Here is a 23,026-nt window from a genome sequence, read left to right on the forward strand (position 1 = left end):
AGTCTGGTTCAAAAACAGGCTGGATCCAACAGGCAAATATGGTTTTTCGCAGCCAGGATGCTCCTGGGTCTGGAATTTTTTGATGCCCTCGGAGAAACTGGTCTTTGTCGTTCTCTACACAGTCAGTGGCATGGGGGGCGCTTGGGTCCAAAAATTGCCTGGCTGTGGCCGAATCCAGGAGGAGCCGGCCACATCCAGCTTTTATCCACACCCGCAAATGACCTGCACACAAGACACACAACGCAGCCGCGCTTAGCCAATGTCAGGCTGCACAGGGAGCAGCAGGAGGAAGAGGAGGAGGAGGAGGGCGCCTTGTACACACGGCATGTAAACAATACATGCAAGTTAGCAAATAATGCTGAGTGGGAGCCGCAGCCCGCGGTGCTGAAGTGGATCGGGAGCTCCCCAGCCCGGACCTCTCCCCACACCCGTTTGCTAGCGGGAGGGCGGGACGGAGCCAGGCCCCGAGGGCGCGTGGGGAGCGCGGCGGCTGCAGGGAGCGAGGCAGCGAGCATGGCTTTCCAGCAGCTGGCGGACGTGGCGGAGAAGTGGTGCTCCAACACCCCCTTCGAGCTCATCGCCACCGAGGAGACGGAGCGGAGGATGGATTTCTACGCCGACCCCGGCGTCTCCTTCTACGTGCTGTGTCCGGACAGCGGCTGCGGGGACAATTTTGTAAGTAGCTGGGGGGGGGGGGAGGGGAGGAGGCGCCATACTGCTGCTCGCTCCTTATCCCCCGTCTCCCCCCGGCCCGCCTGCTTGGGTGGGACCCCGCGGGGAGCGCCTGGGTCCCCCGCCCCCCGTCTCCCGCGGGCAGCCGGCCTGGTTGAGAGGGAGTGACCCGCCGCCCCGCCCCGCCGGCGCCGCCTCCCCGCGCTGTGTGGGGCTGGGCGCAGCCCGGTTGCCCTGCGGCTGGGGCGGGCGGGGGGCTCCGGCCGCAGCGGCCGGGGCGGGGAGAGCGGGCCCCAGCCGGGCCTGGGGCTGGGCTGGCAGAGCCCTTGGCTGGGGGCGGGGGGAGAGAATTCCCAGCCCGTAGCAAAAAGCTGCAAAATGGAGTCTGGTGGTGGGTGGTCATTGGCGGGCTGGGCTGCCGGGGGGTGGGGAAGCAGCCACCACCCTATGGAGGGAGGCCCTCGCCCCAGGTAGGGCAAGGAGCCGCGGGGCCCTTCGCAGCCCCACCCTGTGGAGCTGGAGGAGTTGGGGGTTGGGTGAGGATGCGGGCCCCCAGAGGATGGGGAGGAGCCTGAGGCCCCCCTCTTGCTCCTGCGCTGTGGTTTGCTTATGGCTTGCGTGCCACTAAGTGCGCTGACCCCCGAGGCTGTGGTTGGGGGGCTGCTTTGCTGTTGCAGCAAATGGAGACTGTGGAGAATAAAATGGAGTCAGAATGACAGGGCTCCCTCCCCCTGCGTCCCATCCCCTCTCTGGGGTTAGGGGTGTGTGAATTTACTCTTAGTCACCCTTGATCCTCCAGGAAACTGTTTCCTAAATATCCTTCCCCACTCCCATCTTGCTTATAGTGTGATGGGAGGCAGGTGTTGGCCTTTCCTTTTCCCCCTTCCCCAGCAGCCTCAGTTGCCTGCGCATCCTGGCCTGCTGGAGTTCAGCAGCAAGTTCCTACAGTGATGGAAACAAAAATGGCTTCAGGATGGAAAGAGTGTCCCCCCCCCCACTCCAACATCTTAGTGTTGAATGGAAAAACCTGACCTTTACTGCAGGGTTTATAAATTGTACAGCTCTAGTTCAGTACTCTTAAGAGAATGTTTTATTTTTAAAATGGCTTCTAGCATTATTGAAGAAATACCATAGCATATTAATTCATAGCACCTTACATCCCTCAATCTGCTATGCAAATGTTAGTAAGTTCTCCCTCATAAAACCTCTGATAGATAGGTGCAATAAGAACCTATTTTACAGCTGGGTAAATGGAGACAGAGTGCAGGTAAGTGACTTTCCCAAAGAGCACAAAACCCAGTCGGAAGATGCTTATTTATCAGATTATGCAGCTGGTGTTGCAGAATTATAAATCAGGAGACAATGTAGAGTTTAACTGAAGGACTAATGTATCCACCAGCTACTGTATAACAAAAGTCAGGGTTCTGCCAGTTTGTGGAGGCCCTTTGCCCATTGCAGGACTGGATCCTGACACCCCAATGCTGCAAACACCTATGCACGTGTACAGCTCCCTGTAGGACCAGCCCTAAATGGCCACATCCTTCAACTGGACACCTGCAGGTGAGTGCCTGTGGCCATGCCAACCCCTACTGAAGTCAATAGCACTTTTGGCTATCATGTAGATCCAATTGCAGGATCTGGGCTAAGACTATAATTCCGTCCAGGGATTCTAATGATATCCTACATCACAGAGAAAGCTCATGTGTTTTTTATTTGTGTGTTGTATTATATTGTTATATAATCAACATTAGTTGAAATCTAGTCAATTAAAAACAAACTACAAAAGTGTAAGTAGTTTCAGATCCTACTCCTGCCCCTGCACTATCCTGCCAATTTTTGTGGTTTTACAACCACATTTTCTTTTTTCTTCCCAGTTTTTCTGTTTGAAAGGCTCCATCCCCAAACCCAAAGCTACCAGAAAAACTGAGAACTATGTCTCTCCAATCTCTTTCAGCTGTCGTCCCCTCAGGAGGTACTTTTAGCATTAGTCCTTTTACAAAAAGACAGGAATGATTGTTCCTCAGTTGATGATGTCTCTTTAGTATAACAGCTTAGAACTTATAATGATCTGTTCACCATATTAATTACATCAGTCTGACAGACTCATTTTTGAAGACTCTTTTTTTAAATGTTCCAAAGACAGTTTTAATTATATGTGGAACTGTGTATTAAAGTTCATTTTAAGAAAACAATAAAAACATGGGGCCTGATTCTCATTTGCAATACGGACCCTTCCTATGTCTTTGGCCACATGAATGGATCTGACTTTAATTTACGTCAACTTTCAGGCCCATTTTCACTGCCAGAATGGTGTGATTACATGCTTTGAGGCCTCTTTACACTGTCAGAGTGTTGTCAAGGGGTCAGAGGGCATGTCTGCACTTTAAGTGAAGGTGCGATTGTAGCATAGGTAGGCGTACCCATGCTAGCTATAATTTAGCTAGCATGAGTAACAAATCAGATCTGTACTTGTAGTGTATAAATGAGAATCAGGCCCATAGTGTTTTCATCACCTTTCTTTACATGTTCATTTCAGAATAAGGAAGAGACTTCAACAGAGTACATAGAGGTCCCCAAACTGTCGCCGTGCTCCCCTTGGGGGGTACAGAGGAATGTATGGGGGGGTGGGGCCTGAGCCAGCCCCCACTTGGGTCGGGAGGGAGCACCACCCTTCCCCAAGCTCTGCTCCGACCACGACCCGGGCTCCAGGACCCGTCCCCAGCTTTGGCCGAGGCTCTGCACCCAGCTGCAGACCTGCTTCCTGCCCCACCTACAGCCGAAGCTCCATTGCCAGCCTGGGGCAGAGAGAGGAGCCACACCTGTCCGCGGACACAGCTGTGGTTCTGCTCCCGCCCTCAGCCCCTGGCCGTGGCTCTATTCCCAGCCCTGGCCGCAGACCCAATCCCAGCTGTGACCCCAGCCTTGTCCCCCTTAGCCCGGTCTGTATTCCACCCCCTCACCCCCTCCCAAGGGAGTCCGGCTCCCAAGGTGGGGGGATGAGGATAGGGGTAAGGGAGGGGCGTGACCGTGAAAAGTTTGGGTACCACTGACATAGGGGGTGCCAGAAATGTATGTGATAAATCATGAACTTTGAAGGATGAAATGATTAATTAGAGGAGTGTGACAGAAGGAAGAGGAAGACTAGTAAGAGCAGGGGGTAGATGAGAAATAGGCGGGGGAGAATAATTTTTTTATTGTGTTAAATCAGAAATTCCCCAAACTGTGGCCCACAAAGCACTTGCTAGCAGTCTAGAGAGAACTGGCTAGTCAATGAGTATAGGTGATTCCTCCTAGTTTGCAACTGCTGAATTACATTAAAAGAAGGTAAAAATATATTAAATACTTTCCTAATATTACTTTTCCACTTAAGCAATTGCTGTAGTTGCCAGGGGAATGTTGTGTGATTGTGAATGCAAAGGATGTGGTCCATAAAGTGATCTCTGTTAAGATGTGGTTCACCGGCATTAGAAAAGGTTCAGAAAAGGGCAACTAAAATGATTAGGGGTTTGGAACAGGTCCCATATGAGGAGAGATTAAAGAGGCTGGGACTTTTCAGCTTGGAAAAGAGGAGACTAAGGGGGGATATGATAGAGGTATATAAAATCATGAGTGGTGTGGAGAAAGTGAATAAGGAAAAGTTATTTACTTGTTTTCATAACATAAGAACTAGGGGCCACCAAATGAAATTAATGGGCAGCAGGTTTAAAACAAATAAAAGGAAGTTCTTCCCACAGTGCACAGTCAACCCGTGGAACTCCTTGCCTGAGGAGGCTGTGAAGGCTAGGATGAAAACAGGGTTTAAAAGAGAACTAGATAAATTCATGGAGGTTAAGTCCATTAATAGCTATTAGCCAGGATGGGTAAGGAATGGTGTGTCTAGCCTCTGTTTGTCAGAGGGTGGAGATGGATGGCAGGTGAGAGATCACTTATGTTCACACTATGAAAATATTTGAGAACTCCAGTATTGCATAGTTTTAATTACATGAGAAGATCTCTTACGGCTAGATTTTAAGAAGTATTTAGGTGCCTTACAATGCAGATAGGTACCTCGTGGGATCTTCAAAAGCACTTGAGGTGCCTAACTCCACTTGGCATCTATCTGTACTTTAGGTGCTTAAGTAACTTTAACATCTGGGCCTTAATCTCTGTTTTTATAGGTTATAGTGGCCCCCAAATACTTTGCTGGATTTGCTATATAACCTTACCCAGTATGGGTGAGGGTGGAATAAATTATTCTTTATATTATGTATTCTCTGTTGTCACTTTGTTATTTCTAGTATTCATACTAAATGATACTACAAGCACCAATTTTGCGTTACCTTATTACATCATTTCCTCTAATACATGTTAGTATAGAATCAACTAGTCTGAATACTCTTCATCACCAAAATTACCTCAGTAAAGATAAAATACTTTACTAACATGCTCAACAGGTAGATTTTGGAAAAAAATGATCCATAAATATTGTTTAATATTGCTGAACCAGCTAAAGACTGAACGGAAAAATCTTCAAGCGCTATACAATGAACTGCTTCAGCCTTGCTTTCCAAAGATTCCAAAGATATGCACAGATGCTGAATTAAATATTTCAACCTTGATCCTGGGTCAGCTGAGGTTGAAATTAGTAGCTGTGTGCTTTTGTGTTAACACAAAGCAACCAGGAGCAAAATAGGTCTAGCCTGAAAACAACTTATCTGGAGCATGAGGTTTACCTTTTCCTTATTGCTCTGCCATAATTAAACTCTCTTACCCCAGCTTACCAGCAGGCTGTTTTCCCTACTGCAAAGAGATTGCAGATATTTAGTGGGTTTCTCAACAAAAGCATCCTCAGTGTGTGCAGTTTTTAAGTCCTGCTATAACTTCCAAAGCAAGAGCTGAATCATCAATTTTCATTTATCTTATTGTGAAAGACAAAAATTCCATTTACTGGGTCTTTTGGAGACACGTGAATCAGACTTTAGATTCAAATCCTTAAATTGCTTCATGCATCAGTACTAAACTTGCAGAAAAGACTGTAGGTGCAGCTTTATTAAAGATATCATGATAATACTTTCATGTTTTCTTTTGGTAGAGGAAAGCAAGCCTTTCCCACATGAGATGCTTACTGATGACACTTACGACCTTCCATAATACATTTGTTGCTACAACCAAAATTTTAAATCTCCCGTAGATGTGGAAATTGCTGGAAGCCTTAATTGCTTATTGCTTTACACTATGTAAAAAAAATCCCTCTTTGAAGACTAAAAGATTTTCTGATGAGTAATTTGCTTGAGTTTTCCCTCGTGCACAAGACCAGTTTATTTTGAGCAAATGCTGATAAATTCACAGTGGAGTTTAAAATGTGGTGGGACTCTGACTGTAAAAAAAATAGCATTGTGAGGTTACACGGGATTACATTTCCCTGTAAAAACATATTTTTGTCACTAAAATGGGCAGGTATGACTCTGGACAAATACCAGAAGCAAATCTGCTCAGTAGGAAGGGGCCATTTTTGCATGTATTGGCAGAAATTTCACTTCAGAAACACACTACTTTTGTAAACTGTAACAGGCATCAAAGAAAATGTAGGTCAAGTGAGGTTAGTACAAAGGTAGTTATAATTTTTCTTTTTAAAGAGGTAGCTTAGCTGATGCTTTGCAATCTCTTAATTGGAGAAATGTGGAACTTAATTCATGTCGGCTAATTTCTGCTGACTAGGAAATAAGTTTGCATGTTATGGGTTGAGACATTTTTTGATTCTTACTCTTTCCTTAATATTAGGTTAATTTCAGAGTTTCTACTGTACCCTTATTAAGTGTAGCCTACTGTTCATGTACTAACAGATACATTAGATGCCCAGTACTTTGGGGGGAAAGTAAGAGAAGATGTAGCATCTAGCTTTCCCTGTAGTGTTATGCTTCTGTCGTTAGAATCTCAGTGAGAGAGGCATTCAGAAAGCATCCTGTGATCAGTGTTTTCACCCAGCACTTCAATGCAAGTCATGTCCCTGTTTTAAGGCTTTCATCAGCCCTTGCATGCAGTCTTTTTCAAACAACATTGTATTGGCAGAATATGCAGGGGTTACAGGAAAGGTTGGAGGCGTGGAGTTTCATAGAACCAGGCTGTGGGGCAGGTCAGAGTACTCCATGGACATACTCAAGATTGGTTTCAGAGTAACAGCCTTGTTAGTCTGTATTCACAAAAAGAAAAGGAGTACTTGTGGCACCTTAGAGACTAACCAATTTATTTGAGCATAAGCTTTCGTGAGCTACAGCTCACTTCATCGGATGCATACTGTGGAAAATACATAAGATGTTTTTATACTACAGTTTTTACAGTTTTATACTGTAGTTTTTATCACTACAAAAGGTTTTCTGTCCCCCCACCCCACTCTCCTGCTGGTAATAGCTTATCTAAAGTGATCGCTCTCCTTACGATAAGAAAAGGAGTACTTGTGGCACCTTAGAGACTAACCAATTTAGTTGAGCATAAGCTTTCGTGAGCTACAGCTCACTTCATCGGATGCATACTGTGGAAAGTGTAGAAGATCTTTTATACACACAAAGCATGAAAAAATACCTCCCCCACCGCACTCTCCTGCTGGCAATAGCTTATCTAAAGTGACCACTCTCCTTACAATGTGAATGAATTCCAATTCAACAGTTTCTCGCTGGAGTCTGGATTTGAAGTTTTTTTGTTGAAGAATTGCAACTTTCATGTCTGTAATCTCGTGACCAGAGAGATTGAAGTGTTCTCCGACTGGTTTATGAATGTTATAATTCTTGACATCTGATTTGTGTCCATTTATTCTTTTATGTAGAGACTGTCCAGTTTGACCAATGTACATGGCAGAGGGGCATTGCTTGCACATGATGGCATATATCACATTGGTGGATGTGTAGGTGAACGAGCCTCTGATAGTGTGGCTGATGTTATTAGGCCCTGTGATGGTGTCCCCTGAATAGATATGTGGGCACAGTTGGCAACAGGCTTTGTTGCAAGGATAGGTTCCTGGGTTAGTGGTTCTGTTGTGTGGTTTGTGGTTGCTGGTGAGTATTTGCTTCAGGTTGGGGGGCTGTCTGTAGGCAAGGACTGGCCTGTCTCCCAGGATTTGTGAGAGTGTTGGGTCATCCTTCAGGATAGGTTGTAGATCCTTAATAATGCATTGGAGGGGTTTTAGTTGGGGGCTGAAGGTGACGGCTAGTGGCGTTCTGTTATTTTCTTTGTTAGGCCTGTCCTGTAGTAGGTGACTTCTGGAAACTCTTCTGACTCTATCAATCTGTTTCTTCACTTCCGCAGGTGGGTATTTTAGTTGTAAGAATGCTTGATAGAGATCTTGTAGGTGTTTGTCTCTGTCTGAGGGGTTGGAGCAAATGCGGTTGTATCGCAGAGCTTGGCTGTAGACGATGGATCGTGTGGTGTGGTCAGGGTGAAAGCTGGAGGCATGTAGGTAGGAATAGCAGTCAGTAGGTTTCTGGTATAGGTTGGTGTTTATGTGACCATCGTTTTATTAGCACTGTAGTGTCCAGGAAGTGGATCTCTTGTGTGGACCGGACCAGGCTGAGGTTGATGGTGGGATGGAAATTGTTGATATCATGGTAGAATTCCTCAAGGGCTTCTTTTCCATGGGTCCAGATGATGAAGATGTCATCAATATAGTGCAAGTGGAGTAGGAGCGTTAGGGGACGAGAGCTGAGGAAGCGTTGTTCTAAGTCAGCCATAAAAATGTTGGCATACTGTGGTGCCATGCGGGTGCCCATAGCAGTGCTGCTGATCTGAAGGTATACATTGTCCCCAAATGTAAAATAGTTATGGGTAAAGACAAAGTCACAAATTTCAGCCACCAGGTTAGCCGTGACATTATCGGGGATAGTGTTCTTGACGGCTTGTAGTCCATCTTTGTGTGGAATGTTGTTGTAGAGGGCTTCTACATCCATAGTGGCCAGGATGGTGTTATCAGGAAGATCACCAATGGATTGTAGTTTCCTCAGGAAGTCAGTGGTGTCTCGAAGGTAGCTGGGACTGCTGGTAGCGTAGGGCCTGAGGAGGGAGTCTACATAGCCAGACAATCCTGCTGTCAGGGTGCCAATGCCTGAGATGATGGGGCGCCCAGGATTTCCAGGTTTATGGATCTTGGGTAGTAGATAGAATATCCCAGGTCGGGGTTCCAGGGGTGTGTCTGTGCAGATTTGATCTTGTTCTTTTTCAGGGAGTTTCTTGAGCAAATGCTGTAGTTTCTTTTGGTAACTCTCAGTGGGATCAGAGGGTAATGGCTTGTAGAAAGTGGTGTTGGAGAGCTGCCGAGCAGCCTCTTGTTCATATTCCGACCTATTCATGATGACAACAGCACCTCCTTTGTCAGCCTTTTTGATTATGATGTCAGAGTTGTTTCTGAGGCTGTGGATGGCATTGTGTTCCGCACGGCTGAGGTTATGGGGCAAGTGATGCTGCTTTTCCACAATTTCAGCCCGTGCACGTCGGCGGAAGCACTCTATGTAGAAGTCCAGTCTGCTGTTTCAACCTTCAGGAGGAGTCCATCTAGAATCCTTCTTTTTGTAGTGTTGGTAGGGAGGTCTCTGTGGATTAGTATGTTGTTCAGAGGTATGTTGGAAATATTCCTTGAGTCGGAGACGTCGAAAATAGGATTCTAGGTACCAGAGAACTGTATCATGTTCGTGGGGGTGGAGGGGCAGAAGGAGAGGCCCTGAGATAGGACAGCTTACAATGTGTATGATAATCGAGGTGGGCCATTTCCAGCACAAATCCAGGTTTTCTCCCCCCCCACTCTCCTGTTGGTAATAGCTTATCTGAAGTGATCACTCTCCTTACAATGTGTATGATAATCAAGGTGGGTCATTTCTTCTTGTGCATCATCAGCAGAGTTGTTTACCAAATTCCATTTACAGGGTCAAACAACCTGGGGGCATTATTACTGCGGATGATGCATAAGAAGGAAAAACCTCATCTTGACTTTCAGATCCCAAGCTGAGTTTGCAGGGCTGATGTTAAACAAAAGCACCGTTACTTGTAAAATGATATACACGAGGCAATGTGTATTTGGGACATTCTGATTCCCCACCCTGGTTCAATCATGAATGGTGTATTTTCTAATTTATTTTCAAGCCTTCATCGTTTTCTCTATCTCCTGGTATATTGTGCTAATGCAACCAAGTTGTATCTCTGGAGGCTGCTTTAAAAATGTGGGACCATACCCAGTTCCTGAAGTAATGTAATATCCGTATCCCTAGTACAAATTTAAATTGCAGTCCAGTACATCTTTAAACCATATCACCTTATAAAATCATAAGAAAAAGTCCATATGAATTCCTATTAACTCCTGTTCTTTCTTTCATTGCTATTGTCTTTTAGCATGTGTGGAGTGAAAGTGAGGACTGCTTACCTTTCCTGCAGTTGGCACAGGACTACATCTCTTCCTGTGGTAAAAAGACCCTCCATGAAATACTGGAAAAAGTCTTCAAATCTTTCAGGCCTGTAAGTGCATGTTTTACTTCTATATATTTACTATAGTTGTGATTTTAATAAAATGTGTCATTGAGAACAAGACAGATTTTTCACAATGACTTATTTGTCCAGTCAAATAGCTCAAACAGGCTAACAGTGAGTATAGGGAACTTGTTCTTGTAAATCAGATGCCTTTTTATTTCTAGCTTCTCATTTGACAAATTGAGATTCCCTGCTGTGGTGGGAAGCAAACTGATGTCTCAGCCAGTCAAGCTGGCACCCCACCCTGATGATGAATTGTACATGATCCAGCACTGAGTATGAAGAATGGAATTAAAAATTTTATTAAAGCTAATGTTAAAAAAATTATATAATACATAGGTTGGGAAAAGTGTCTGTACATTTGGGTATAGTGCTTAGATTATCCACAATATAGTTAGTTTTTAAAAGTCATATGATACATAGAGTACATAATCAGTAATAACCCAAATTTAGGTGAATAGATATAACAATACAGTTTAGATATTAGAATCCGAATACTCGGGTACATCACTCATGAAAAGTTGTACAGAGATTTGGTTGTGGAAAGCAAAATATATCCATGAGTGGAGATAGTCCCTCAGTAATTGAGAATTAGGATAGGATGTCCATTTAGAAAATACAGTCCATGAGGAAAGTATTTGTTACTTGCCTGACTGCACTTCTCATCAGCACTCCAGCTCATCGCTCCTGGTATTGCTGATGTCCAGTGGTGTGTTCTATGTAGATGTCCCTTGACCACCTGATGGTGTCCGACACCATGAGTTGCCGCATCAGCTGAGCGTAGCGTTGACCGATTCCTCATTATTTCTGCACTCGCTCGTTACTGGGGTCCCATGTGCTACAAAACTATGTAGGACTTGGTGGCAGAATCATTTCCTGGCACTGGAATTTGGGAGTTTTTCAAGGATCTGTATAAAGCAAATACAGTTTGGGGAGGTGGAGGGAAATACAGTTTTTTGTTTCAAACTAAGTTCATATTTAACCTTGAGGTCACCTGATATTTGAGATAGCTCAGGATAGCATCTCAGCAAGTGAGTGGAACAGTAATAGTTTGACTTTTTTGTTTGTTTTTGTTTTGTTATATTTTGCTCATCAGTCCTTATATAGCGCCGAGATGTATAGGGCTAAGATGCCTCATGTTACTGTACTAGCCATCTGCTGCCAGAGACCGATATTAAAACGTGGCTTTTGTCAAACTGAGGAGAATTTGGTGGTCTCAGCATAGTCCCGACTAGACATTGGTCTTGCTAAACCACCACATAATACAGCATATTGTCAGCCTCTTCTCTTGAGTGACCTAGGACTGGAATATCTGGAGTGTCATAAAGAGGAGTAGGGGTTTATTGGCAGAGTCATGTGCTTTCACTATGTCTGCTTAGATCATGTCAGTAAGCGAAGCTGGTTATGTTTTTGAACATTTGATGAAAAATGAAAAATTTTAGACAATTCTTCTAACTTTTTTTGATGATATTTTGACCAGCTGATCATGAGGACTAAACTTTATCCAAAGAGTTTAATACAAAAGGCAAGTGGCCAGGAGTGTGCCTATGAAATACTGGGCCTCATTTACTCTGTGTTGCAACCTTAAAAGGCCAACTGCCAATTTCACTGGCAACTGTGAAATAACTTAGTTTAAAAAATGAAATAACTTAGTTTAAAAAAATCCATCTAGAGAGTGGAGGTGAATAAAGCCCATGCACACTTTTCTTAGAAGGGACTGGAAATTTGATCCATCTATGCAGCTACTCTAATTATGGTAAATATATAAAAATACACTTCCCAGAACAATGTCCAGCCCTTGAGAGAGATTTTCCTTCCCTCAATGTAGTTTAAGGCCTTGTCTACATAAGAAAGTTCCAGTGGTTTAACTAAAGGAGTGGTTTCAAACCAAATTAAACTGATGCAAACCCCAGTTTATGCAAACCCCAGTTTGGACATTCTTGTTTCTGTTTAAATCAGGTTTATTTAAGTTTAGCTTAAGTCTATTAAGAATTGGTTTAAAATAAACCAAATTAAGTCACTCTTAAACTGAAGAAATGAAAGGTAATATATTCTAAGGCCAGAAAAGACCATTGTGATAATCTAGTCTGACCTCCTATGTAACACAAGCTGTAGGGTTTCACAGAGTAATTCCTGCATAAAGCCCATAAATTCTGGTTTAGCTACAGTGTATCTTTAAAAAAGATATCCAATCTTGATTTAAAGGCTTCATTTGGCGGAAAATCGACCACATCCCTAGATAATTAGCCCCTGGAAATAAGTTACTGACTGATCACTACTGTTCAAAATGCTCCCTTCAATTTTATGTTCTCAGCTATTCAATACATGTGTGAGATGAAAAACTTTCTCCTTATTCCTAGTCTGAATTAGTCTAATTTCAGTTTCCAACCATTGGATCTTATTATGCCTTTTTTGCTAGATCAAATTACCAGAAATCTCTTCCCCATATACTTATAGACTGTGATCAAGTCACTGTTAACTTTCTCCTGGATAGACTAAATTGAGTTTCTTTAGACTCTTCCGAGCAAAAAATCAAATAAATAATAAAATCCCCACAAAACTCGTCACTTTTTTGGTGTTCTGCATTCTTGTCTCATCTCCTCAAACATACCTGTTTCTACTATGCCGTTTTAGTTCCTGAATACAGGTTGTGAAGCATCTATGCTGGTAGTTCTAAGCACCTATCTTTTTGTCTGACCATCGATTCCTGATGTGAAAGAATTAATGCATCCACATTATTTTCAGAGTAGAATCATTTTTATTTCTTAAGCCATATATAGACATATTTTAATATTTGTTTGTTAGATTTTGATTAAATACATTATCACCTTCCCCCACGTCTGCTGTTTACAAACTAATGGATTATTTAGATACCACCATGAGTGTACAAGACACTTTGCACTAGTTAAAATATACAAGATAAAAAAAAAATCCCAGGAACATAGTCCCTACCCAAAGCATTTATTTACAACTGAATCATATACCCTAAATACAAATGGCTGTTACTTTTCTCTGGTTAGATGTACCAGCAACATCTTTCTGCAAATTCAAGTCCTCCGACAATGTGTGGTACTTTCAGTATGAAAGACTAAATACAAGTAGGACATTTTCTATGTAAAAGCTGATATGCTCATGGCCTTCAATCTTATGTAAGGCTCAGAGATCGACCCACTGCATCCCAAAATCCCTCATAGATGAATAGCATGGACTGAATGAATAAATAAACTCTGGATTGTTTTCTCATCATTTGCTGTATTGTGATTGCTTGTTGGTCTTCCTTCATCCAGCCCATCTCTTCCTGGTGCACTCCTTCAGCTGGCTGGCCTAGCTCTCCATGCCCATTAGGCTTCTGTCCCTCCTCTATTTTTCCTCCTCTCTCTTCTATCCTGTTCTGCTGCTTGCCTCCTCATTTTCTCTCTCCTTTTATCCATTCCCCTCTCTTGTTCCAGCCTTCTCTTCTTCCCCCACTTCAACCCACAATTCCCCCCCAACACACTAAAACCAAGATTTTTATAATATAAATAAGACAGATATATAAAACTGATGTGTTTAAAAGAAAAATGACATGACGCTAATGTGCTGTGGCTGCCATGAGCCTGATCACTTTGCCCCACTCTCCCTCTGTTTCTTTGTAAACACTCCAAGGCAGGGACTGGGTCTTCCTAAATGCTTGTATGTTGCCTAGTGCTTTGGGCCCAGATCCTGATTGGGCCCTTTGGTTGCTACTGCAGTATAAATAATAACAAAGGATAAAATTTTCCAAAGGCGCTATGTGATGTAGACGTGTAGCTACCATTGAACGTAAAGGGACTTTGGCACCTAACTATCCAAGTCACGTTTGAAAATGGCAATTAGGCTCCTAAACCACTTAGTCCCAGATCCTTAGAGGTATTTAGGTACCTAACGTCCGTGGATTTAATCCCCTAAGGATTTCAGAGAGGACTAGCAAGATGCTTCTTTGGAGTAGACTCCTCACTTAACTGATTAATTTTACATAACTAGTACAGCGTGTGTGTGATCTGTAGGTCCCCCGACTCTCTCCCTGTTGTTTGTCCTTTTTGACCCTCATGATATGTTTATATCTCATTACCCTTCTTATGCTAATTTTGAAGGCAAAGAGCTAGAAACTCCCCTCACCCTCAAAATGAAGGTTAAGATTCTCATTTATGTGATTAATTTTCCTACAGATCAAGGGATGGTGGGCCCAAAAACCATGAGCTTCACCGGGCCCAAAGGCCACAGCTGGATATTGTCCTTTTGTCCATTGAATAGTTTTGAATACAAAAATATAACAAACTAATGCACATTTTTAAAAGTTGGCCTTGTAATTTTCATATCCCTGTATAAAAATTTCCCTCTCCTGGTGGAGACAGTTGTTTTTGTCCCTTCTGTGAGACAACAGCTGAATCCCTCTCTAAGGAAGGTGCAGCGTGAGTCTGTGGTTGCTCTTTCAGTCTTAGCAGGCTAAATACCGAGTATTACCAATAAGGCTTAGCATATGATTTTGCTTTGCAGATATTAGTAGCCATTTATGTAAGTTTTGTGAGGGGTCTGGTATGAGATTTTCAAAGCAGATGTACTGTTTTGAGTGGGATATGCTTATGTATTCCTGAATTTCATTGGCTTGCCAATCTCTTTTTGAAGGAAGAGGGAAAAGTTCAAATAGTTTCTCCACCTTCTAAAACAAACAGTTGCCATTACAGTGATCTGAAACATTATAGAGCTGAGGCATCCAAACTTTGCCCAGATGAGAGATGTATTGGTACTAGGGCTGTTGATTAATTGCAGTTAACTCACGCGATTAACTCAAAAAAATTAATTGCGGTTAAAAAATTAATTGCGATTAATCGTACTATTAAACAATAGAATACCAATTGAAATGTATTAAATATTTTTGATGTTTTCTGTATTTTCAAATATATCTATTTTAATTACAACACAGAATACAAAGTGTACAGTGCTCACTTTATATTATTTTTTATTACAAATATTTGCACTGTAAAAATAAAAGAATAGTATTTTTCAGTTCACCTCATACAAGTACTGTAGTGCAATCTCTTGATCATGAAAGTATAACTTACAAATGCAGGTTTTTTGTTACATAACTGCACTAAAAAACAAAACAATGTAAAACTTTAGATCCTACAAGTCCACTCAGTCCCAATATATTTGAAAATATAGAAAACATCAAAAAAATTTAAACGGTATTAATCATGATTGATTTTTTTTAATCGCTTGACAGTCCTAATTGGTACTTTGTCAGGAGCCTAAATCTAATTTGTAGAAATTTGAGAGGATTGTGGCCAACGTTGATTTTAATATGCAGCTATCTCCTGGTAAGACTACTGAATTCAGCATAAAATGCTCCAGCTTGATTGAGAGGGTGAATAGTTCAAGATGAAGCAATTGAATGCTGAGATCTTCTGGTCTTTTTAGGGCTTTAGCACCTATGGCTACCCCATCTAACTCAGCAAGCTGCACTCTCGTCATTCCTGTGTTAGTGGGATAGAATGGTTTCCTTTTTGGTGCAAAAGGAATAAGTGTGATCGTCTTGTAGGGTTATTGAATGCAATGCAAATGGAGAATTTTAAACTGAGTTAACTAGAGCTTAAGTATACTACACAGGGACCTTTTGAATTTAGAGCATCAGTTGTATTGCCAACCGTAAGCATTCAAAAATCATGCATTTCAGGCCTCAAAAATCATGACTGGCATAAAGATCATAAGGTGTCTCTCCTCCTACCCCTCCCCCCCAACACAATATTTGTGGATACTTTTATTTGTCTGCTGGTTTCTGAGCCTTTAGGGTGCACTTGGTTCACATGAAGCTTTTCTATGCAACCATGAGGACTGGAAATTTACTTTAAAAAAAGAAAGAAAGCAGAGATTCTCTCATAACCTCGTGACTCAGGGGCTTTCAGAAAAAAGCCAAATATCGGGGCAAGACACATGGTAAATTTGCAAGAATTGGCAACATGGCATCAGTTGGATCTTTGCCACTGATGGTTACACTTTCCCATTTTCTCTTCTTTAAAATAGTTACTGGGGCTTCCAGATGTCGATGATGATGCATTTGAAGAGTATAACGCAGACGTGGAAGAGGAGGAACCAGAAGCCGATCACCAACAAATGGGTGTCAGCCAGCAGTAATTATCTGAGGAATTAAAAGATTTTAATCTGTTGGTACCAGGTGGGGTCATGTGCTCCTGCATTAGCATTTTTGAATTAGCGCATCACATGGGAAATGTGGCTCCCAGAATCAAAGTTTAAAAAAAATAATAAAAACATAAATATCTCTGTGATGAGCTTTGCTAAGAAGTGACCTGAATTTCACTCCTGTTTCAGTGGGGTTTCTATGGAGTTGTCTTGGTAGCATTCTGCCATCATTAATTTAGAACTAGTTTTGTCGCTGACTGTCTCTTTGACTCATGTTTGAGAATAACATTCACTGACATGAATGTAGAGTACTTTGAATGTAGGAACTGTTGGATAGTGTGTGAAGTACTCACATATGACCCTATGGAGGAAAATGAATGCAGAGAATAAATGCAATCTGCACTTTTAGTTTTAATTCAACAATTATTTTTTATTTTTATTATATTTTTTTTGCTGTACTACCAATCAGAATATCAAACTGTGAGAGATTATGCCTGTAAAACACTAGTTTCATAGTGGTTAATATTGCAGAAGTGCAGATAAAGATTGAACACAAATAATTACTTAGGAGGGACAAAATTCAGATAAATGCTTGTGCAGCACATTTTAGTGTTTCTTAACACCACCTGAATGTACAGGTGCTGGGTTAATCACTGGGCATAATTAGGACATTTGTGTGATCAGTGCACGTCGTGATACACATTGGTACTTTGATGCCATCTGTTCCAAAGCCAAATGCTGGTTTAATAGAAATTAAATTAATTTAAAAATTTCCATTGTGTATTCTCCTCCTGCACGAAAATCAACCTTTAGCTTCACTGGCTTTAATAAAACAACAACTTTATTCAAATCTTGCAGCATCCTGAATTAAAGTGCAACTTAACTTTGAAGCCCTAAAGGTGTAAACCAGCACCTGGCTCTTTAAATTATAATGGAATCCTTCTTCACACTGGGCCTTGTTCTTCAGTGTCTTGTACCTTATGTAGCATACTTGTCAAAGTGGGTGTAAAATGCTACCAAACCAGAATGGTAGGGCCTGATTCTTATGCTCACTGAGGTCCCTTTACATTGTTCTCGATGTGTAAAAAGGTCTTGAAGGGAGCACAGATGTAATTTATGCCCACTTTAAGGTCCCTTTACATTGTCTAGGGTGGGTCCTCGGCTGGTGTCAATTGCCAATGGAATGATGACAGTTTCCATCAGCTGATGACCTGTCCGCCAGAGTGGTGGAAAGGGGTTTTAGTATAAATTAAAGTAAGACCCATAGTATTTTACACCTCATTTTCCCAGGTGTAAATGACTCCCAAGTGAGTATCAGATGGTGAAGACACACAGCCTCTTTATTTACTCACCTTTTATTCTGAAAATGTAAGAAAAGAAGGGATTCCATTCTCGTACAGCAGTTTTCCACTGTCGAAAAAAGTATTTCTAATTGACTGTTTTTAGACAACTTTTTTAAAAACACAAAATGTAGGTCTCAAACTTCAGAGCCCTTTAATGCAGCATTAGCTTTATAAAAATTAACACTGAGTGAAGAGAAAATGCTTGGACAACTCTCAGAAACAACTGACACCCTTTTAAAAACCCTGTTATTAGCAGTATCTCCTACTGGATATGTTTGTAAAGGAAATTGTTTTAAAGGCGAGTTAAAGAGTTAATTTTCTTGGTGATTTGTGTGTCTGGTGAAGGCTTAGGGGATGCATAAAGCTTAATTTTCTAACAGAGGCAAAACTTTCTGTAACCAGGATGGAAAATGGTATTTGAATATGCACAGAAGTGTCTGCAACACTGTAAAAGTCTGAGTTTAAGAATATCACTAAATAGACAAGAAACCAAACTTAATGAAACTTTGTACATTCTCTTGGCATGCAGGCATAAATATGATAGTCGCAACACATTTTCTATGGACTAGTGGTGTGAGAACTGTGCCAGTTCATTGTATAACACTGTACAGCAGTAATAGGCTTTTTGCTTACCAAAATAAAGTGTAATACCAGTGGTTTCCATCCTTGCTTTAAGTACCCAAGTTTTTCTTTCCTTTCCATCTAAAAGAGACTTGTCATAACTTTACACAGGGGCGTCCTTCAGAGGAGCCTTTTGGGGGTTACTTCCTTAGGCACTGATCCTTTGATCATACAAATAGACCTTTTGGGGCTGATTTTCCTCTGCGTAAAACCTAAAGCAATGCATTGTTTGCACCTATACAAGGTGGGTATAAAATACTGCCATTCTGATTTGCTAACCATTTAGACCGATTTTTTACAGGTACAAATGACTGTGCACACAGCTTCTGGTTCTCCCTTACACTAAGGCCCCTTCGCACTGCTCTAACATGGGTATAGATGTAATTTGTAGGAGCCTTAATGCAAATGAGAATCAGGCCGTTTGACTACAATGGGACTATTTCTGTGAGTAAGAGCTACTTGAGTGAGTGAAGGCTGGAGGATCCAGCCCTTGTGAACTACATACAATGGAGTTGTGATGTGTTCTGCACTTTGCCACCTTTGCCTGCATTTTGATTGACTCTGATCTGCAAATGAGCAGTGGATCATTAATATGGTTATAAGCAAACATGAAGCTGTAAATTATAAAGATAGATATATTATTTCCTGTATTCATTGATTTGTTTTTATTTTGAACATCATATACCATGTGAGTGACTTCTGCAACTTGCCTAGGGTCCTAGTCTGCAGCTTTCACTCCCACTAAACTCCCATTGAAGCCAGCAAGAGTTTTGCCCAAATAAGGACTGAAGATCAGGCTCCTGAAAGGGCCTAGTCCTGCAAAGTGCTGAACCCCCTTGTCTCCCATTGATTTTGCTGGGAACTGAGCATGTTGAGGCACTGCTAGGTCAGGCTACTACCATGCACCATTTAAAATAAACTGGAATTTTATATAGAGAGGATAAAATATAAATTTACATGTGTATTAAATGTTAAATGAGCATTAATATAGAATGTATTTTATAAAAAAATATTGGTTTCTTAGACTTTGACCATATCCATTTCTGTGTTGTTATGGTATTGTTTCTTATTTATCAAACAATCCAAGAAATGCTGAATTATCTAGTGGAACCACAAGGGTTCCACACTTTTTATTATTATTTTTTCCTTCTCACTTCCCTTGTCTGAGTTGGAATTATTAGCCACTTACCCAGTAATTTAAAGGAGGAGGCATGGCCTGGTGGATAGCCCTTCTGAGATCCCAGTCCTGCAAACACAACGTGGGTAAGTGCTTGCAGGGAGGGAGCCTGAGTCAGGGAATCTGGTGTTTCTTATCAGCTTGCCACTGATTCACTCTTGACTTTAGGTGAGTCACTAGGGTTTTCAGGGGAGCCTGCGAGAGTTATAAATCCAGATCCTGGTGAAATTCGTTGGGAAATGGGTGCCTAACTCCTATATTTTCCTTTGAAAAATCTCTTGTACTTCAGTTTCCCAATCTGTAAAATGAGGGTGATAGTCACATTTACTCACCCATATCAAGAGCTTTTCCGATCTAGGGATGAAAGGTGATAAGTATTTTATTATTGCCCGTCCTCAAAGCAGAATGTTGGTGAAAAGACAGTAAAAAAGAATGGGCAAAACCAGTCCTTTTTTCCATGTGTAGATTTGATTTTCTAACTAAATATTAATGTATCAGACTCTCAGACTGGGCGCTTTGGAATCCAAGTTGCACTTTTGCAATGAGCAGAGTCCTGTTTGAGGAGATTCAGAAATAGGTGGAACGTCAGGAAAAAATGAATACGTTTTATAAACATTACAACTTACGTTTTGGTGGGGTGAGGGTGGTGCCAGGCAAGAGAGTAAAATGGCGTCTTTCAGGAAAATGCCAGGATTGCTGAGAAATCTTAGACCTAGCTCCAAGCAGTCTGCTTCTGGGTCCCATGTAGTCCATAGAGAAACTGCGACATGTTCCTATAAGGTCTCAAAGTCGGGGGTGTAGTTCTGTGTAGGTTGAAATTAGCATAATGATTGATAAACATGTGGGGGTGACAAGGGGAGGATGGAGAAAAGATTAACTTTGGGCATGTCAACACTACAGGCGCGGTAGTGACACAGATGTGCTGTAGTAGCTATGCCACCATAGCATGATAGTGTAGGTGCTTCCTATGTTGGTGGATAGGCTTTTTCCATCACTGTAGGAAGTCCACCGCCCCGAGTGGCGCTAGGAAGGCGGACCGAAGCATTCTAACGGGGGGTTCATAGCTACGCTGACCTGGGCTCAGCGGTGTGGGTTTTTCACATCCCTGAGCGCTATAGCTATGTTGACCTAAATCTTAAGTGTAGACCAGGCCTCAGAAACCTTTTTTCCTGGCATTGTTATTTATTATTTGTATTGTGGTAGCATAGGAGCTCCAGCCAGGGGCCAGGACCCCATTTTGCTAGGAGCTGTCCAAACACAGAACAAAAAGACCCCAAAGAGCTTGATCTGGATACAGGCAACTCATTTTAGAGACAAACTAAATTCTGCAATTCTGTGTTCACGAACACAGATGTGGGGACTAACAACCCCACCACACATGGTCATAATCAGTAACTTGAATCTCTCAGGACCGTCCTGTCCAAATCGCGAGCCCTATCCCATATTATTTCTCAGCTAGTCAGTCCCCTCCCCACCCCACTCCCCCCTTGGGTAGCTCTGTGCCTTTGAAATTTGTAAGCTCATAAAATGCAGTTTTTGCTGAAAGTAATTGTAGCTAGATTTCCTTTATCAGTGGCCTGCGCACATACTATTGCGATTTCACCCTGTGTAGCAGGACATGCTGCTTGAGTCAGGGGAGCAGGAGTGGGGAAGGTGTTCTGCAGCAAAGTGGCTTGTGGCATTTCCAGACCCAGCTGTGGTTACTTCTTAATAAGCTGTGAAAAGCCATCCCAAGGGTCCATTACAGTCAAAATAGTTTGCAGATGGCTGTTGTTTCACATAAACATTGAATAGCTGTCCAATTTCTCTCAATAAAGAGTACTTTTAGTAATGTTGTACCAGGACCCAAGACTGAAGCACACTGGTCAAGGTTTGATCATAAGTGACTAGTGATTTTGGGTGTCCGGACTGAGACATCTTAATGAGGCTTGATTTCCAAGAAATGCTGAACACCCAACCTCTCAAAATCATGTCCCTTCAAGATGTGTCATCTTGGGCACCCAAAAACAAAGGCATCTGAAATCACTAGTCACTTGAAAATCCAGCTCAGCCTGGGGGGTCCAGCTCTGAAGATTGAGTGGCTAAGGAAGCAGGCACATTGTATCCAGTGTCTGTGTACTCTGTTCTGAATTGTGCTGAACAAAGGGGGACATTTTATTGTTTGATTTTTAAATCTGGCAAAGCCCTTCTCTTCCAACCCACTTCTGCAATATGAGTTCCCAGTTGGAAAACCATGGTCCCTGATTACTAGGCAGGAGTGACTGAGAGAAGTGAAGTTGTTAAATCCTAACAGGCTCTGTGTGGGTGGATTCCCTGAAGTCATTGGGAGTGAAGGTGTAAGATTGGGACCTAAATTTCCAAAGGGGGTTATTACAATAAAAACACACAATGAGACAGATCATTCTCCCTAGAGTTCCTCAATACCTAAATATTGAGTCCTCTCTGAAACCAGAAACTGCCCCTTTTAGGATTTTAATCAGACTTTGTCTGAAATTTACTAAATTGCATTGTTGGGATCTGATATCCATGGCAGATGCCACATTGAACTCTGTAGGAGGAGATTTGTTTAAGAGCCCTACCTACAATGACAAGTTCAGTGTGCTAAATTGTCGGTCAAATGCATTAAGTTGGGATTTTTTAACATCACCTGTTTTATTATTTCTAAAGGGTATTATGCGTAAAGGTGCAGCTCCGTTATTACAAGCTCAAGTTTAAATAAAGCCATGTAACATTGCCTCACCAATCAGAGCTCAGTTGTAAGCAGGCACGTATAGAGTATCACAAGTGGTGTTCATTTGTCTGTAGAAAAAATTCTTTGAGCTAGCCAGTACTGACCACAGAAAAGCTACAGCGGTTTCATGTAACATACTTTGAGCTTTTGAAATTCCCTTTCTGTACTGACATACTGTTATTTATGTAGACAAAGATGTGTGGTGACATTGCATGTAAAGGATGTCTACTTTCGTCTTTAAGGAGTAGGGGAATAAATGTCAGAGCTGGAGTTCGGTCTAAATCAATTTTTGTTGTCAAGTTTTACTCTACCAATGTTGGGCTCAATCCAGCCAGCAACATATCAAGCAGAAGTAACGAGCCATTTGCCATGCAAAACTGTTTTTAATGTGGTTTTTCTCATTTTCTTGCTGGAAGATTTGTCTCTGTTTGTGACTACAAAGCTGTGAAATGGGTTGCCAAAAGATGTTGCCCTTTTGTTAAATGCTTTAAAAGGTGTGAACTTTTAATGGAACCCTGTCTATTCTTCCATTCCTACTTTTTCTCCCCGACACCTAGGCATCAAATCCAACAATGTAGCTTGCCATTAAAGAGCTTACCAAACTTTGATGACTTCTGGATTCTTTTCTCTGTGAGTGAAATAATGCTAGAAAGCGGTTCCAGGACAGAGTATACAACTCAAAGAACATGCTGTGAGAGGGGGAAGGGGCTGGGTTCGAGCTTAATATTTTCTGTGCAGCATCGGTGTGTGGTGGAACAGATACAATATTTGCAAATGTAAGGCACTGTGTGAGATTTAGTTCTAAACCCTACAGATCAAGCTGTGTCTTGGGAGGGCAGAATT

The 23,026-nt window shown here is 42.0% G+C and overlaps 1 protein-coding gene across 1 annotated transcript; it reads left to right on the forward strand.

Moving 5' to 3' along the window:
• The first annotated feature begins 211 nt into the window (after positions 1 to 211).
• Positions 212 to 22,785, forward strand: MTURN (maturin, neural progenitor differentiation regulator homolog). The gene is made up of 3 exons (XM_073333293.1): positions 212 to 675; positions 10,021 to 10,143; positions 16,195 to 22,785. The coding sequence occupies exons 1-3, from the start codon at positions 514 to 516 to the stop codon at positions 16,303 to 16,305; spliced, it is 396 nt and encodes a 131-aa protein (XP_073189394.1). The 5' UTR covers positions 212 to 513; the 3' UTR covers positions 16,306 to 22,785.
• The last annotated feature ends 241 nt before the right edge of the window (positions 22,786 to 23,026 follow it).

Source organism: Lepidochelys kempii, chromosome 2, assembly GCF_965140265.1.
Source record: "Lepidochelys kempii isolate rLepKem1 chromosome 2, rLepKem1.hap2, whole genome shotgun sequence".
In the NCBI taxonomy this organism is placed as follows: domain Eukaryota; kingdom Metazoa; phylum Chordata; order Testudines; family Cheloniidae; genus Lepidochelys; species Lepidochelys kempii.

Coding starts and splice junctions, on each gene's coding strand:
- MTURN (XM_073333293.1), top strand. CDS start 514: ATGGCTTTCCAGCAGCTGGCGGACGTGGCGGAGAAGTGGTGCTCCAAC. Junction 676..10,020: donor GCGGCTGCGGGGACAATTTT/GTAAGTAGCTGG, acceptor ATTGTCTTTTAG/CATGTGTGGAGTGAAAGTGA. Junction 10,144..16,194: donor TCTTCAAATCTTTCAGGCCT/GTAAGTGCATGT, acceptor TCTTTAAAATAG/TTACTGGGGCTTCCAGATGT.